General features: G+C 44.4%; 1 protein-coding gene across 1 annotated transcript in view; it reads right to left on the bottom strand.

The window, feature by feature from the left end:
• Positions 1–8,949, bottom strand: part of ZNF318 (zinc finger protein 318) — a 34,045-nt gene extending 25,096 nt beyond the window's left edge. The window contains exons 1-2 of the mRNA XM_067543119.1: positions 8,533–8,949; positions 1,536–1,687 (exon numbers count right to left, since the gene is read on the bottom strand). Coding sequence (XP_067399220.1) covers positions 1,536–1,687; positions 8,533–8,853 — 473 coding nt within the window. The 5' untranslated portion in view covers positions 8,854–8,949. The remainder of the gene's footprint in view (positions 1–1,535; positions 1,688–8,532) is intronic.
• Positions 8,950–17,059: the final 8,110 nt, after the last annotated feature.

Here is a 17,059-nt window from a genome sequence, read left to right as displayed (position 1 = left end):
TAATATATATATATATACACCTATTAGAGAAAAGGAATCGGCGGGGAAGCCCCAACTGGCAAATGAAGACAAGCCTTAAAGTTGTGGCTATGCTCACAATTCTCTTTTGTATCACTTCCCCTGCCTCCAATACACGCTGCTATCCCCCGTGTACATGCACCAATTCTGGCCAGAAGACCACTTCCTGCAAAGGGGATTTACAGAGGAAACAATGATTACAAGGGAATTGAGGTAGAAAGCTTAAAAGTGATAGTACTATCAACTACACCGTAATTTGATTTACTGCATCTCCTGGAACTTAAAAACCTTAAAGAGTTGATACGCTTCTAGAGATAGGAAACATAATGAAATAATTCTGCTCACTTCCCCTCCTTCATACTACCACGGCTGGGGGTATTTGCATGAAACAGTTTCAGTGCCGCCTCTGCACCTGCTGCTTAACCCCTCACCTGAAGTCACAACTGGCTGCCATGATGATGATTATGAGGGATACACACTTTATATAAAGTCTTTCCATCTCTAACTACTGTGTTCCTATGTCAAAGAGGACAACAATTTCAATGGGGAAAAGAGGATTGAGGCTTTGAGTATTAGTACTTTATTTCCTCTGTCCCATTTCACCTGCTTTTCTGCAATAAACACTTTGAAATATTTTTATCTAGATTTATGTTTATCTAGATTTATATCATGCTCCTCACAGTTATATCTAACACACTAAGAAAATCTCTTAATTATGTGTACTTGTCTCCAAGTCCTATCAATGGGTCTTTTGGAATCCTAGAACTTTACCAAATTTTTGTCCTGTGAGAGACTGACTCCTTATCAATGCCCTAGCAACATCCGTGGCCCCACAAAGTCGTGGGACCTCCTCGTCAACCTCCTCCTAGCCCTGGCCATAGTGGCCATCTACAAGACCAGGGAGAGGAGGTTGGCTAGAGGGGCGCTCTGCAACTGTGAGGCCTACTTCCGTTCCTCCATCCATTCACGCATCCCGGGCAGAGTTCCTCTGGGCAGTTCCACTGGCTCCCTTGACACCTTCTGGGAGCAGAGGACACTGTCTGAGGTTTTCTGCTCGGTGTCCCATTCTGATTCCCTTCGTTTAAACCTGTGACCCCCATGCCTGCTCCTTTTTTCAATAGTTGTCCCACGCACTTAGTTGTGTCCTGGGTCCAGTGACTCCGCCCCTTCAGGGGGAGGGGCCTTTAGCAGTGGGCAGGCTCAGTTTTTTTTATTATTATTATTATTATTATTAAAAAAAACAAAGCTTGGCCTCTTGCCAAATCCCTACAGGCTGCTTTTACACCTTGATGCCCACTCCCACTCCACAGAGCCCCCAGCTACAACAGTTTTTCCGCAGCCAGAACACCCACTTTACTCTGGGGCTGTTATCTGAGCCCTTCAATGGCTTGAGCAAGTAGGGCATTCCACAAAAATCTCTCGAAGAATCTGAGGAGCTAAGCCTTAAAAGCGTTAGTTTATATCAGAGCCAAGCCATTGTCTCGCTCTATGTGATCCCAGTCTGCAGAGAACCATACCTGTCCATGTCATTCAGGTTATCAACTGGTGAGCCCAGTCGATCAGGCAGCCTCCTTCTCTCTGGTGTGTCAATGCAATACCGGTCATTACCAACAGTGATCCGCAAACTCTGCTCCAGTGAAGACTCAGAACGGAGGCTCGGAGAACGTCTCTGCAATTGAAGAAAGAATGAAAGCCCAGCACAGGACTGTCCCCTCAACCACAAGAAAGGCATGAGAGTCTGGCCACCTCATCATATTAGACTTGGGGGTGAGGATCATAAGAAATAAATTAATCATACAACTGCTCCATTTATACAAATTGCCATGCAATGCAACTGAAAAAAAGGAAGGGAGTGTAGTTACTTCTCACCCCACATGCAACTAACAGTGGCTCTGTATTTACACTAGATCCACAGGAACTTTTAAACTTGACTATACCTTTGAAGAATTGCACTTCTGGAGGTAGAACAATAGAAAGGAAGAAAAGGAGAAAGAAGCTGTTCAAGAAATCCCAAATTTGCTCCACTTTTTGTGGGTAACAGCCAACTAACTATGTGAACTGTGTACCCTGCAGTGCTAAGGAATTTTTGTGTATGTATAGCAGATACACTGACTGGGCAGGTCCTCTTGGCATAACGAGATCCTGGGTCAATGACAGCGACAAAGCCCATAACCAAAACTGGAAAGTGTTCCAAAAGAGGCTCTGTTAATTGACTCAGTAGTAAATGAACACCTACTGTAAATGATTGACTCAGTAGTAAATTAAAATCTACATCAGTGGTTTCTCAACCTTTCCTGATTTGTCTTGCGTACCCCCAAGTTCCACCTCACTTAAAAACTCAGGCTTTGGCTTCAGCCTTGCTCAGCAGGGCTCAGGCTTCAGCTTTCTACCCTAGGCCCCAGGGTGTCTAACACTGGCCCTGGCAACCCCATTAAAACTAACTCGCCCACAGTTTGAGAACCACTAATATAGTATATAGAACAGTATAAACAAGTCATTGTCAGTATGAAATTTTAGTTTGTACTGACTTCGCTCATGCTTTTTATGTAGCCTGTTATAAAACTAGGCAAATATTTAGATGAGTTGTTGTACCCCCAGAAGCCCTCTGCGAAACCCCAGGAGTACACATACTTCTGGTTGAGAATCACTGCTCTACATGAAGGAGCTCTGCTATTACTTAAGATGGTTAATCTACACAAGCTGGTCAGTTCAAGATATTGAACGCTGGTGATAGATTTTATAGAGATGGGAAGTTGTAATGTCTCCCCCAACATATTACTTTTGTAAGGGAAGGAAGATGCACTAGTTTTGGAGTGAGAAATACAGCACACGTTTCTTTTTCTTCTCAGACACACTTGTACCCATTATGTATAGTTTTGTAAGAAACAATACTATTTCCATCTCCTCAACAAGCCACCTATTATTCTGATGGAGCCTTGAAGACCACGTTCCCAACAAACCCTGCATTGCAATCACTATCCTGTCTGAAGGTGGGTAAGTCACCTTTCAAAGCCTATCAACAAATTGAATGGCTGAAGGATTGCTGTTGAAGGGCACAAAGTCACCTTCCTATCTTCATGGCTGAACAGCACCTACACTAAGGTTTCTCAGCAGAAATTTCCAAATGTTGCTAGTGCTGGTGCTGCTCTATCAGAAGCAGTGCCAATGTGAACCTTAGTGAAAACAAAGCTTCTGCATCCACTGGCATTTTCAACACCATCCTTGTTGTCTAACCCAACTTAGAGGAGGTATAAACACCATAATGTTAAAAATGCCAGTGGCCACAAGTGTTTTGTATATATTAGCACTCCCACCATTGTTACCAGTATGACAGTGGTGCTAGAGTTTAAAAAAAAAATCTCAGTATATCTAAGTACGCAAGGTCTGAGTGAGCTACCTTTGCAGACTTCTCTTTAGAATATTAAATACCCAAGAACTTCATTAACACAGAATTAAAGTTGCCCAGTGAGGCATTCCAGGACGGTGGCTAAACTTAAAATCAGGACATAAATATAGTTAAGATATATACCACCCCCACAACCCAATTTTAACTCTGCCCCTGAGAGCTGGCAATAGCCACTGGAAATGGTTCAGGAAGGGAGATGCCATAATAAGCAGCTATGAGGAAGTTCTCAGAGAATGTGCCACTGTTTACATTATGCACCACAGATTTGAACTCTAACATTTATCTGCATGCACTCCAAATGCCTTCACTGTGTTACGTGTAGTTGTACTGAATGATGGAATGATTTGTTGGAGCAGTGTGGCAGAGTTGTTACTGTGATATGACGAGAGGTGGCTGTACACTTTGAAAGATGAAGCATACCTCATTTCAGCAATGAGTTTTGTAGGTAATGTCAGTAAACGTGCATAAGGGCATCTTCTTGCCATGGGGATTCTCAATGGTCTGGTGGTATAGATGACAGCAGTCACCAGTGCTTAATGATGAGTAAGTGAAGGCAATGTCTCAGAAGGAATCCTCTGGGCAAGGGGGATGGGGAGATAACACTTAGAAGTTGGAGGGAGGGGTGTGTAATAGAGTTGTGTGGAACAGAGTGAGTGTTTCAGTGAAAGCCTGGTGACGATAGCTCCTGTTTGCTATACCTGACCTAAACCCAAGTTTTGCCTTAACAAAGAAGTATTGGACTTTATCCAACAGTCCTCATGTGCTCTGTTCCCAAAGTGTTCTGAAGGGTACAGTGCTAGTATGTGTTACTGCCATGCTGGGGCACTACTCAGAGAGGACAGAGGTAAAGTTGTCTTATGGGGATAGCATGTACCTTAACTTTGTTTTTTTTTGGTTTCCAGAGGTTTAAGCTTGAGTTAATCTTAATTCTTCATTTTCTGGTTTTCAGTTTAGTCACTCTCATTTTGGCAGGTCACAAGGCATCACTGGGCAACCTGAACTCTGCATTTAAATTTTTGGGCATTCAATTTCCTTGGTTTGTAAAAATAATAAATTCTCAGCACGCACCCCCATGCACCATAGCCCAGCTCCTCCCTTCCACTCCCCCCGGCTCATTGGCAATGAACAGAATGCACATTAATCCCTTCACTGTCCCTGCATCTTCTCTTTGTCTCCCCTCTCCCTGCCTGTTCACAACAGCTTGGTCCTCCCTCCTCAGCATTCCTCCCTGCAGAGGCAAGGGTCAGCATGGGACCTGCAGTTTGAGGAGCTGTGAAGAGGATGCAGGAAGAGTGCAGGGACCAGCATGGAGTCAGCTGGGAAAGACATGGATGTAGGGGGTTTTGTGGGGGATAGAGAAGTCCCCTAACATTCTCCATTGCACAGCTCTGAACCCCTCCTTTTCACACTATTTTCAATACATTGTTCCAACATCCCCCCATTCTCCTCACTTGTGCAACTATCTATATTTCATTCAACTGCTCAGAGACACCCAGATTGCTCCAACTCCTCCAACATTCTCTCCATTACACCCACAGCTCTGATTACCTACATATCCCCCACTGCTTCGAGACCCATCCACCCCCAACTACATCATGTAAAACCTTGTCACTCCACGCCCCAGTAAGCTTGGAGAGCTTGCAGGGAGGTGGTGGGGCTATCAGGAGTGTATGTACCAAGTGGACACAGAAAGGGCTGGAGACTGAAGATGTAGAGTCCCTACCCCAAATCTGGTTCTAAATATATGGGGAAGAAGCTCTATACAAAGCCATTTGCAGCATGAGTGTCTTAGGCCATGTCTATACCTACAACACTGCAGCAGCGCAGCTGTACCGATACAGCTGCACCACAGCAGAGTATCTGATGAAGACTCTATGCCGACAGGACAGAGCTCTCCAGCCAGCATAATAGAACCACCTTCGTGAGCGGCAGAAGCTATGTTGGCAGGAGAAGCTCACCTGCCAACATAGTGCTATCCACACCAGCACATGTCAATGTAACTTAATGTCTCTTAAGGGGTTTATTCATACCCCTGAACAACTTAAGTTATGCAGACAAGGCTGTGGTGTAGACATAGCCTTAGAGAGGTGTAAAGCAGCATATTCATTTGAGATGTTCTCAGCTGAATAAGTACACCCAATGGAGGTGAATACTGCCTGAAACAATAACTGAGATTTGTGAACTGCTCTGTTCAACTCAGTAGATGTTCTCATCACCTGTCTTTAGATTCAGAGGGGATAGGGGCTCAGACCACCCCGCCCCCAGAGGGAAAGGCCTCAAGATCCCCGCTCACATGGGGGCAGGAAGAGGAGTTTACCCTGTGAAAGGGAAAGGCCCTCAATCCTGGCTCACAGATTGGGGGGCTGGGGGGACAGGAAGAGTGGGTCAAACTGCTCCACCACCCTAATTCCCCAATTCTACTTGCCATTCATCCCAATGCTCCCTTTCCGCCCCCCACTCCTCCCAACCCCTCTGACATTTATTCTCCTCCCTCTAATCCACACTCTCCTCACTGCAGTGCCAAACCCTTCTCCCCATCCCAATAACCCTCCCCTCTCAAACCCCACATTCCCACACTCCTCCAACAACATCCCCACATTCCCATTCAAAGCTCTAACACCCCGCCCCCCCATTCCCTTGTTCTGCACCAACAAGTTATAAGAATCTGAAAACTTTATGAACAATTCACATTAGGGGGGTCTGTATTAGGAAAATGTCTGGACCAAATGACCCAGTGACTTGTTTTCCTTTGATCACCCTCAGTTCCATTGTTCAGAAAACATGATCATGTTATCCTGTCTTTCATCTTTCCTCTATTCTGATCAATGCTAATTTCGTTGACAACATTCCTAAAGTTAAATCAGAGTCTGCATGTGAATTTTAGAGCACTTTGAAAAAATATTACTTTTAAACCACAAGTTTTGGTCTCTGGGCAAAACTTCTAAAATGAGCCTCTGCAGAATGCAGTCAGAGAGTAAGGAATGTGCGCAAGACACATTCTGTGAAAACTGTCCAGTGTAGGACTCAAACTCAGTGCACAGGTACAGCTCTAGGTTAGTGACCACAGCATAGCGTTTTGAGCCACTCAGTTATTGTAGCAACAGCTTGCCTAGAAACCCTCTTATTTCAATAGAGCCCTAGTCTAGCTGCAAATACACATTTCTGTTTCTTTAGTTCTGCAGTTTTCCAATTTCTAGATCCAAAAATCTAAGGTCAATACCTTTTTTCAGTATTGCTTCTCCAAAGGGGCAGTGGGTGCTATGCACAAGCTGAGAAAAATGCTGAGTGACTGAGATCAGTTGGGCAGGGGAGGGCTATCCTTCATGAACACCTTTGTCAAATGACCCCAAAATTGGAGCATTAACACTACCCAGCACTCTCATCACACATAGCAAGTTTAAACACAATTTGAGTAAGCATGTGGATCTCAGAGTACTCAGACTAGTAAAAGCAAAACTCAACTTTAACTAGCAGAGCTGGTGCAAAGCCGCAATCACTTGGGATCTCTTCTGCAAGCATATTAAGTTAGAGGTTGTCTATATGTAAAAAGCTGGAATAAGGTAGGATATGAATTTAAAGTGGATTAAGTATTCCTGATTAACAACATGTGTGGATGGTCTTATTTTGGAGTAAAGTGCCTTTTCCCAAATTATCTTAATCCACTGGATTGTTGTCAAATCCAGTGGATAAAGCTAATTTGGAAAAAAGTGATCTTATTCCAGAATAAAAGCGTCCACACATGGAGTTAATCAGGAATAGCTATTCCAAAATAATTCCATGTGGAGATGGTCTTAGACAGTGCAAAACAAAACCTCTTTCGCCCTCCTAGGCCCCTTGCATACCTCTTTCGCATATTCACAGATAATCTATAACATACTCCTCATACAGTTAAGTACCAAACAGTAAAAATATTCACAGCTAAAATAGAATTAAAAAACCCAGGATTTCACATGCACAAATCTAAACAGTTTGCTTAGGCTGTGATGAGAAGTTTTAACAACATATTAAACAACTCTCAGAGAATGAATCTGACAAACCTGTAACTGGCTCTCTATATCTACAGGAAGAATTTCAATTTAATGTTTGTTATATACTTGATTTAGAAAGTTCTCTGCATTCCACATATAAATTATCCATTAGCACAAAATTATGTTAAATGGTATGCACTAATCCCACTGGCTAGATAGTCTATTTTATCCATAAGTGTCTTTGCTTAGCTAAAGGATAGCTTGATTTTTGATTCTTAGCTGAAATGGTTAAGGTTTCTGCCCAGCTAAAACTTTGAAAAGGAATAAAAGCCTGAAGGGAAAAATAATCAAAGGGGGATCACTTGGAATGGGGAAAAATGATGAAAGGAGCAATCATGAAACATTAGAAAATGGAAGACCCCTAATAAATAACATTAACTGCTTTTCATTTGTAGATCTCAAAAGTGGATAAGAATCATTATCCTTACTCTACATACAGATGGAGAAACTGAGGCTCAAGGAAATGATGTGATTTACCAATGGTCACACTGTGGGTCAGTGGTAGAATCTGAAACAGCCGGTTTGTTCTCTACACCAGTTCCAGTGCCCTACTCACAGACTAGACCACCCCATCCACTTCTCTAAAAAACACAGGATTGATCCCTATAGTCTATTTTCTTGCACTCTGTCAGACAGGTAAAATACTGTTCTGTGGAAAGAGGGATCAGATTCCGAATGGGTTATTTCATGGAAGAATCAGAAACACTTCAGGAGAGGCAGGACAACCAGTAGGACTGAAGGAAATCGCACGGGGTTATTCGGGAGAAATCAGGGGAAGGAGATGGGGCATTCAGGAACAAGTTTTCTGGCTGCCAGTGACCCTGCAGGGTGGGCTCGGTGAGGAACACACAGGACGCGGTGGCCTTACCCCAGTAGGAGAGGAGGGTCGGGTCGGGTCGGGTCGGGTCAGGTACAGGGGGTCTGACGGCCAGGGAATGGGGACAAGCCCGCAGCGCCAGGGCAGCCCAGACTGTCCGACCCGCAGGGCGATCGATCGCCCGCCCGCCCAGCCTCGGGAGGGGGCGGGGCGGGTAATTACCCGAGGCCCGGCCGGGGGTGTCCTGAGGGGCAGTTAGTTACCCGGCTACTGCTGCTGTCTCCATGCTCGCCGCCGCGGCGGCCCCGGCTCCTCCCGGGCCCCGCTCCCCCCGGCGGGGAGGGCAGCCTCTTGCTGCGGTGCGGGGACGGAGAGCGGCGGGAGGGTGCGCGGTGGCCGGAAGGGGAGCGGTGGCGGCGGGCCGGGGGAGGCGGCGAGGCTGAGGAGGGGGGCCGGCCGCGGCCTGGGCCCGGCCCGGACCCCGAGGTGCCCGACCGGGAGCTGCGGGACCCCGAGGAGCTGCTCTCCTTGGAGCGGTGGGAGGAGGGCGGCGGGCCGGGGCGGCCGCTGCTGGAGCGATACATGATGGCGACGGCAGCGCGGGGGGGGCCGCCGGGCGGGAGGCCTCAGAGATTCCCGGCGCCGTCCTCCTCCTCCTCCTCCTCCTCTGCCCGCCTAGGCCCCTGGCGTGCGCGTTCCCGACACCACCACCGTCACACGGCCACGGGGGGGGGAGGGGCAAGGGGGCAGCGCGCAGGCACCCGAACAAAATGGCGCCGGCAGAGCCCCGATCACGTGACGTGACCTCAGGCGGGCGGGAGGCGGAGCGCGTCGCCCGGCTCGATGGCTGGCCCCGCCCTGCCTCGTCGCGCCCGCCGGGCCCGGAACGCAGCCCTCCCCGGAGGCATGCTGCTCTGCAGCGCCCCCTGTTGGCCTGCGCGTGGGAGCCAGTCTGCCGCAGCTCGCTCGTGGACGGGCCCAGTCCGGGCCCGGAGCGAAGCGGGGACAGCGCGGGGGGAGGCCTGCTGCTGCTGCTGCACAAAAGCAGAGCTGCCCCTCCTCGGCCAGTGCCGGGTGCCCTCCCTCCCGTGGGTGGGGAGAGAGCTGCTTCAACGGGCGTGGGGGTCTGCTGGTGCAGAGGGAGCCCGCTGGCCTCCACAACAGCGACCCGCCGAGAGGAGGTGGCGCCCTCTCGTGCTACGAGAGCAGAGGCGCTTCCATGAACCCGAGAGGCACCAAATGTAGATATGCTGGGAGCAAATATTTTGATAAAGTGACAGGTGTAATTCACCCGTGGATCGCGGAGCCCAGAAATACCGCTGAGGCCAAGAGATTAACAGGCTTCAAACAAGCCTGGGGATTGGGAATACTCCCGGTTACGTTAGACAGGATTTTGTAAAAGTTTGGGAAGCATGTCAAGTCTCCAGTCCTGTCTCCAAGTGTGAGCCAATCACTATCGGATTGGGTCAGGAAGAAATTTCCCTCCGTACTTGTCCAGGCTTTTTTGCAGCTTCTTTGGAGCATCTGGTATTGGCCACTCTCAGAGACAGGACAATGGACTGATGAACTGCTGTTCTGATCTAGTGTGACAATTCATGTGTTCCTATGTCAAAGCAGACAAGTTAATGTTGCAGTGGAAATCACTTTCTAAATGCCTGCCCTTCTTTGTACCTTGGTTAGGAGTTGAAATAGGTTTAGTTTTTCCTTAGGAGTGGCTTGGGATCTGAGGGATGGTATTTGCAGGTTCAACTCATATTTTGTCCACTTCTAGGGGATGTATACTCTGAAGCACATTTGAATCAGAAAGCTGGGAGTAGCCATATAAACGTTTTCCAGCTTTTTGGTGTCCTGACATTTTAACAAGGCATGTGTGCTGAGGGGGTAAACTGAGTCTTAACTGCACACTAACCTCAACTGCCCCACCTTCAAACTGTTTCTGAATGAGTGCACTGCTATACTAATTCAGGAAATACAACTTAAATGTGTAAACCATCAAACCATGCAAAGCACACAACAGCCTGCATAAACATGAATTTATTTCTGTTACCCTTCTCCACCCTAGCCACTATTCTCTCAAGGTTTATTACACTTCACTTCTTGTTACTTGTCTTGGATTAAATTGTAGGTCCTTCAAGGTAAGGATTGCATCTTTGCATGTGTTTGTACAGTGCCAGGCATAACGTGCCTCTGATCCTACCTGGGATTAAGTGTGCAACTACAATAAAACTAATTAATAATAAGGAAAATGACTGGGTAAGTCATTTCCAACTAATTATTTCCATAGAGTTCAAAGACTTTCAAACTCAGCAATGGACTGAGTCCTGCTCTGTGATAATGCTATGAAACTGCTATAGCACTTAACATTTCCAAGTAGGACAACATAACAGTTACTAAAAATAATCCCCAAATATACTTTATTAATTTTAAAGAACATTTTAATGTCTGAAATTCAAGGAAAGAGGAGATCCACAAACTTCAAAAAAGCCAAAACAGACTCCAGTGATAAAGAAAAAGGTCCTTTTTAGCTTTCCAGCTGCCTGAATATATGTTCCATCCCCTTGCTTTCTACAGAGCATCCCTGAATCTTTGGTTTAAAAGAGGCAAATTTGTTTTCTTTTTCCCGTAGTCGTTTTACAATTAAGACAGCCATCTTAAAGCAACCAATATAAAAAACCTAGGAAAGCTCTCTCTCTTTCTGGCTTTTAGAAAACACCTATCACCATGGCATCTAAATGCTGCATAGAAATCCAGAACACCAAAATGTTTTCTCACTCTGTTCCTCTAGACAGAAGAGCAAGACTTGAGGAGAGGTCCTGGTGATTTCCTATCTTGTATAGTAAATGGCACATGGAAGCTGAAGCTATGCAGTTGCCATTGCTATTCTGTTTTTGTTCTGTGTTTGTACAATGCCTTGCACAATGGGGTCCTGATCCATGAGTGAGGCTCCTAGACATAATGATAATACAAATAATAAATAATATGTTATGATAATACAAATGAAATAATAATAAAGATCAAAACCTCTCTTCATTCAGATGACAGAACTGCTCAAAAGCAAAGAAAAAGGATGCAAACACTAGGGACACATGTCCAGAGTAGAAAACCTCATTTTGTCTTAAAGCAGTATTACAGTCCAATGTTATAGTACCCTATTATCCTACTGAGCACCTCTTTACGTTTTCTGTTGAGAAACTCATTCTGTACTTCATGAAGAAGAGTTCCAGAGGGTTAGCCGTGTTAGTCTGTATACAGCAAAAACAACGAGAGTTCTGTAGCACTTTAAAGATTAACAAATTTAATTTCAGCAGGCATAAGCTTTCATGAGCTTCAGCTTCCATCTCTAGATTAGAACTGTAAAGCACTAAGGATTCTTTCTCCAAGAATCAGGCAGCACAGACAATACTGAAGGGGTTTATTCATGATACCGGGAAGTCTGATAAATTAGCTTCAACTTCATGGTGTTACAATGCTCAATTATATACACTTTCTTATCGATTACATAGTACATTTTAAATTATCTATTCATTTACAAATACAGACATTGTCCCATCCAGAGAGAACAACAGTGATAATGGTCATTACATACATGCAGAGACACTTTAATCACCCTACTTAAATCAAGGATGCTAGGGTTACACTCGGGGTGGGGGGTAGGGTGGAGGAAGAAGGGGAGAAGGTCCTTACAGATAGGTGGCAGATGAGACAGAAATTCTAAAAGCAAATGTGCTGTTCTCATTGGAATTAGAATCACTAAGAGGACATCTGGTTTCCTGAGCCATCCGATGCCTACACTAGCCATTGTCCTTGTGGATCAGGTATGCTCGTTAGCCATTTACATGAGTTTCGATTTACAACTTGTTAGCTGAAAACAATCTCATGTCTTACAGAACATACACTGCAGATCCTTTTGTCCAAAGCGCTGAGCACCCTTTGACTTCGATGGGATTTGTGGGTGCTCAGCAGTTCTGAAAATTAGGCCATAAGGGTCCAATCCTTCCAAGTGCAGAGCAAGATATGGGTGCTCAGCACTTCACAGGGTCAGGACCTAAGCTTTGTAATGTGGTTGAAAAACTCAAGCAAGGTCCTTACCTGCTTTGCAGAGGTTTTTGAAGAAGTCCCATCATTGATGCTCCAGGCTTTCACAGGACAAAGGGGCTGCCACTCAGTCTTCTGTGCTAACGGTTGGGACCTGAAACTGCCCTTTGGAACCCTGAGGCTCATTTTGGACTGAGGAACTTCCAACTAGCTGATGCTTGAAGAGAGAGAATTTAACCAATCCAATGTAGATGGCAGTGTTTGTGAAATAAGGGGTCTTTTTGCTCTTATTTCTCCCAGCCAGATGCACAGAGCTGGATATAAGAGGCCTCAAATGAAGAAACAGGAGGAGTGGCAGAAGAAAGTACTTTTAGGAAAGAGGAGAGAATAACATGAAAGGGAATTAGCCACAGAAGTTAGAGAGAATTAAAAATTAGAACAGGCATCAGGAATAGGGTTTGGCTGAGAAGTTGTTAAGTAACAAGCAGAAAGATTAGGAAAAGTGTGAAATTTTTGTAACATTTGTTTTACCTTCATAAGTCTGAGTAGAGACCAGCACACAGTAGGCCCCGATATTTCTAATCCCTGAAATATTAATAAGAGCAAATGTGATTTCTTTGCTTTCTTCCTAGGCAAACTTGTGTGTTTGCAGCTGTGTGCATTCACCCATATGAGGTGTGTCGGAGGTTATCCCTTGTCTCTGGAATTTGGCATTAGTTTTTCCCATGGAGAGCACAGATAAATGTGCATGCTTTGTCTTCAGATCCAGAAGTGAACAGGTCAAGAAAATGTTCCAGACTGAGCCAGCTAGGGAATGTTCAAACCTCCCCCATTTGTGACATCACAGAATGCTAGGACAGTTCAACTGATAGTAGAGCCCTGGCTGGGAGAACAAAACTGCAGCCAAATAGACAATTATTTTAAGAGCCTTTGTGCATGAAGGTGAAAACTCTGATATTTCTGGGCTTGAGCCTTGCCTGGGCCTGCCTCCTCCTGTTCAAATTCAATACCTACCTGTGTTTGGGAGGTGAGATGGGCATAGATCCTTCCCAGTGCCCAAGCCCTGCTGCAGGCATTATGTAATCAGTCCAAAAATAAATTCTCAAGGAAACTAGAAGCTTCATCATTTGGGACATTTCAGTCTTGATTGGTCAAAGCCCTGGAAATTAGATTGTTGGGAACAATCTTGCACTGGGCCTGAGGGAGTGACTAGACCCAATTTTTTCCTCCATCTCTAGTGTTTGGATTCTATGATAAATGCAGGGTGTGTTATTATTTATAAATTGTGTGCTTGGTATTTTATAGGTGTATTCAGCCACAAGCTCCTGCTCCAAGTTGCTCACAGCCTAAATCAGACAGAAACATAACAGAATATGAGAACAAGCCATGATATTACTAGATGGAAAACAAAGGGGAAAAAAGCATTATCTAGTAAGGCCCCAATCCTGCTCCCATTTAAGTCAATGTGAGTTTTGCCATTGACTTCAGTCAGAAGGTGCAGGATCAGGACCAATAAGTTCAGATCAGTTATGTTGGACTCTGGTGGTTTTCTTGGTTCTTTTGTTGGTTCACTTTGTTCATTTGTTTTTATATAATCGTGTGAGTGTGTAGGCAACACTAGCTGGTGTAAAGAAGGATCAGTGGTCCCTGAAAACTGTTTCTCATTCACTCCAGGGGAAGCAAGAGCAGGTCCAAAAGGAGAGGTCAGGAGAGAGGAGTAGGCAGAATGCAGTGCACAGCAGGGGCAGTAAGCAAAAGGAGACAAAAGATGCTATAAGGTTTGGTTGAAAAAAATCTGGGGAGAGAAGTTTAAGGAACATAAAGGCATGTTCTGGATATATAAGAACTTCTCTTGGTGCCTTGTAAACCTATGAGAAGCTTCCTCATTTGAAATTAAGTAAGACTTCAGAACAATGAAGAGCTGTAATGTTTTATTCATGGGCAGATCCAAGCTCGGACGTTTCATATTTGTGTGCTTGAGATTCCTTTTGTATTACATTTCCTCAGTTGTACTTCCCTTGCCTAGAGAACACATAAATCAACAGCAGAAATCCTATCACCATGTCTTCTACATGGAAGCTTCCTTACTTATTAAAGTCATCATAGTCTTTCTTCATAGCCTTGTAAACAGCATGGCGGAGGCAAGAAAGAACCCACCAAACACATCCACAATGTGTACAGTATCAATGGTTGCCAATACATGGTGCATAATAAAGGTGCCTTCTGATGCCTACACACAGGTCAGTGTTACATTTAGGACTAGGAAGAGCCAGGATACCTGAACAGAAGAATGGGACATGTGTTTAGATATATCAATATTTGTTCTATGCAACCAGGCATAGAATAGAACAACAAATAAACCTTTTTCTTGCCCCTTAGTAATAATACTTAAAATTGATATAGGGCTAATAAGGATCATAGAGGCTCCCAGTCATGGCCTACACAGAGCTAGTTCTTCCATTTTGTTCCTATTTACAGTACAGTAATTCATGCCTTTTGGTCCCTCTGTCTGAGAGGAAGGGCAGTACCCCAGTTCACTCCTTAACCTACCAGTAACTCCAGCTGAAAACTAGTGTTCTGAGGTGAAAAGAACAGCACAAGATACCAATGGTGAGGAAGAGGTACTATCTCTTGGGGAAAGCGGGTGCAAGTACCTAATGGGAACTTAGTAGAGAAAGCTTGATTCTATATACAATTTCTTCTCATCTTGCATAACATGGCAAAAACAAGATAAGAGAGGAACAAAGTGCAAAGTGAAAGGAGTCCAAATACCAAATGGGCTCAAGTAGGAGTCTTGGCAGTGAGCACAGACTTTCTGGGGCACTCAGTAACTATCCTGGAGCTTCTCGGCCCTTCTCCATCCCCCTAAAGCCTGCGAAAGACCTTTGGTGAGTGCCAGCTGCTTGCAACTCTCCTTTCTCTCCCCCTCTCTTTCAAGGAGTCTAAGATAAGAAGGCACTTTGGCCTCACAGCTTTTACTTCTGACTTTTGTATCTCACACTCCCTCAGCCTGATTGTTTTGTTTTCCCAGACAGGAATGCTGCTAGTATTTTGTTTCTCCAGCACCCCACTGATAACATTGAGATTTATTCTCACAAACTTCACTGTGTGTGTCTGTACTGACTGTGAGTTAGAAAGACACTAGCTATTGACAAGGACTTGCTTATGATAGAGTTACCACTTTGTACAGAATTAGAGGGTGTAGCCTGGTTGGCCTTGAAGAGTCGGGGGTCAGAGAGGCCTTGGCAAACATGTGTACTCATAGCTTCAGTATTGCAAACCACAATTCCCTTTTTCTCCACCAGCCAGAGTTCTTATACTGTGGGGGTGACCTTACACTCATCTATCATTCTGTAATAGATTGGTTGTATGTGCATGCAGTTCCCCCTCCTGAACGGGATATGTTGGACCTGCTAATATGTATATCAATTCTTTCTTGTCTGAGCTGAGGAAGCTGAGCCTTTAGCTCATCTGCTGAGGACCTGTGCTTTTGTAGTTAAAAGTTGTCTTGTATTCATGATGTTGTCTGCCTCACATTATACGTGCTTCAGTCAAATACAAGTGATTGGGTTCAATAGAATGGTAACTGGGATAAATTCTGTGGTCTAGTTATACTAGATGATCCTTATAGTCTCTTCTGGCCTTAAAATCTATGAATCTGACAACAGGGGACTATGTATGAACATGACACTGTAGACACAGACGTTGAGGACCAATTAACATGGGAGGGGGGAGCAGGAGGGATGACTGGGAAAGCTGTGAGGGAACTAGTGGGATTTGAGAAAAATTATTGTTCTTGGACATTGGTCTGATTTCTACGTGTTGGGAGGGGGAAGGAAGGCTGTATAGTATTTGTATATGCACCCAATGATCTAGTTAGGCACATATTTAAAGAATTAAGCTGCACATATTCTACTCTTTCCTCATAATTCAGCCCCCTAATGTTTTGTTGCACTTCTATGAAATCCCTCCAATTGTCATCTTGTTATTCAAATAACAAATATCACAGGATCTTTTTCAGGGGATAAGGCAACAAGCCAGGTTTATTGTGAATACAGAAATTTGGTAAATAGTATCAATAAAAAAGTATCAACATTGTAACAACATCAATATTGTTCTTTACTTAGTGAAATAGTATCAATAATGTAAATACTAGGAAAACAGTATCAACATTGTATCAATACTACAATTACAGAAATTCCTGTTAATAAAATATACTTCATTCACACGTTTCAATTGGTACTTTCATTCACACTCACACACACTGACAGGTATATACAGACAGGGAGACAGTGGAGTGGTTTTACAAACAATCTTAAAACAAATTGAATTATAGAAAGTAAAGACAGACTTGAATTATTATGCAGTAAATGGATATTTTGAAAAGGCTGAAGTGAACATTTCAAAGGGTAGAACAATAAGAGTCAGTTGAGGTTTTAACTTTTGATTAAAGTTACAATGTGTCAGGCTCAAGTGCCTCTTGGTAGGAAGAGGGGGAGGGAGTGTTTGTGGCTCTGTTCTTTCATGTATTTCATGAAAACAGGATTGGGCCAACAATCTTTCTGGTATTGAGGTCCCCAAAAAGGCACACAGTATTTCAGAACCAGTTGCAATGGAGCTGTTTAGAGCAAGATTGGCAACTCTCTACTCCAGGATATGATGCCTCTGTATGCAGCCCCACATTGCATTGACCTTAGTTGCTGTGTCACTTTGCAAGACCATGTCTAATTTGTGTTCAGTCACCCATACATCTCT

The sequence above is a fragment of the Emydura macquarii genome, unplaced genomic scaffold (genome assembly GCF_026122565.2).
Source record: "Emydura macquarii macquarii isolate MOO-44397 ecotype Brisbane River unplaced genomic scaffold, CSIRO-AGI_Emac_v2 contig_781, whole genome shotgun sequence".
Taxonomy (NCBI): domain Eukaryota; kingdom Metazoa; phylum Chordata; order Testudines; family Chelidae; genus Emydura; species Emydura macquarii.
Note: the sequence above shows the minus strand (reverse complement) of the source record. Positions and strands in the feature narration are given on the sequence as shown.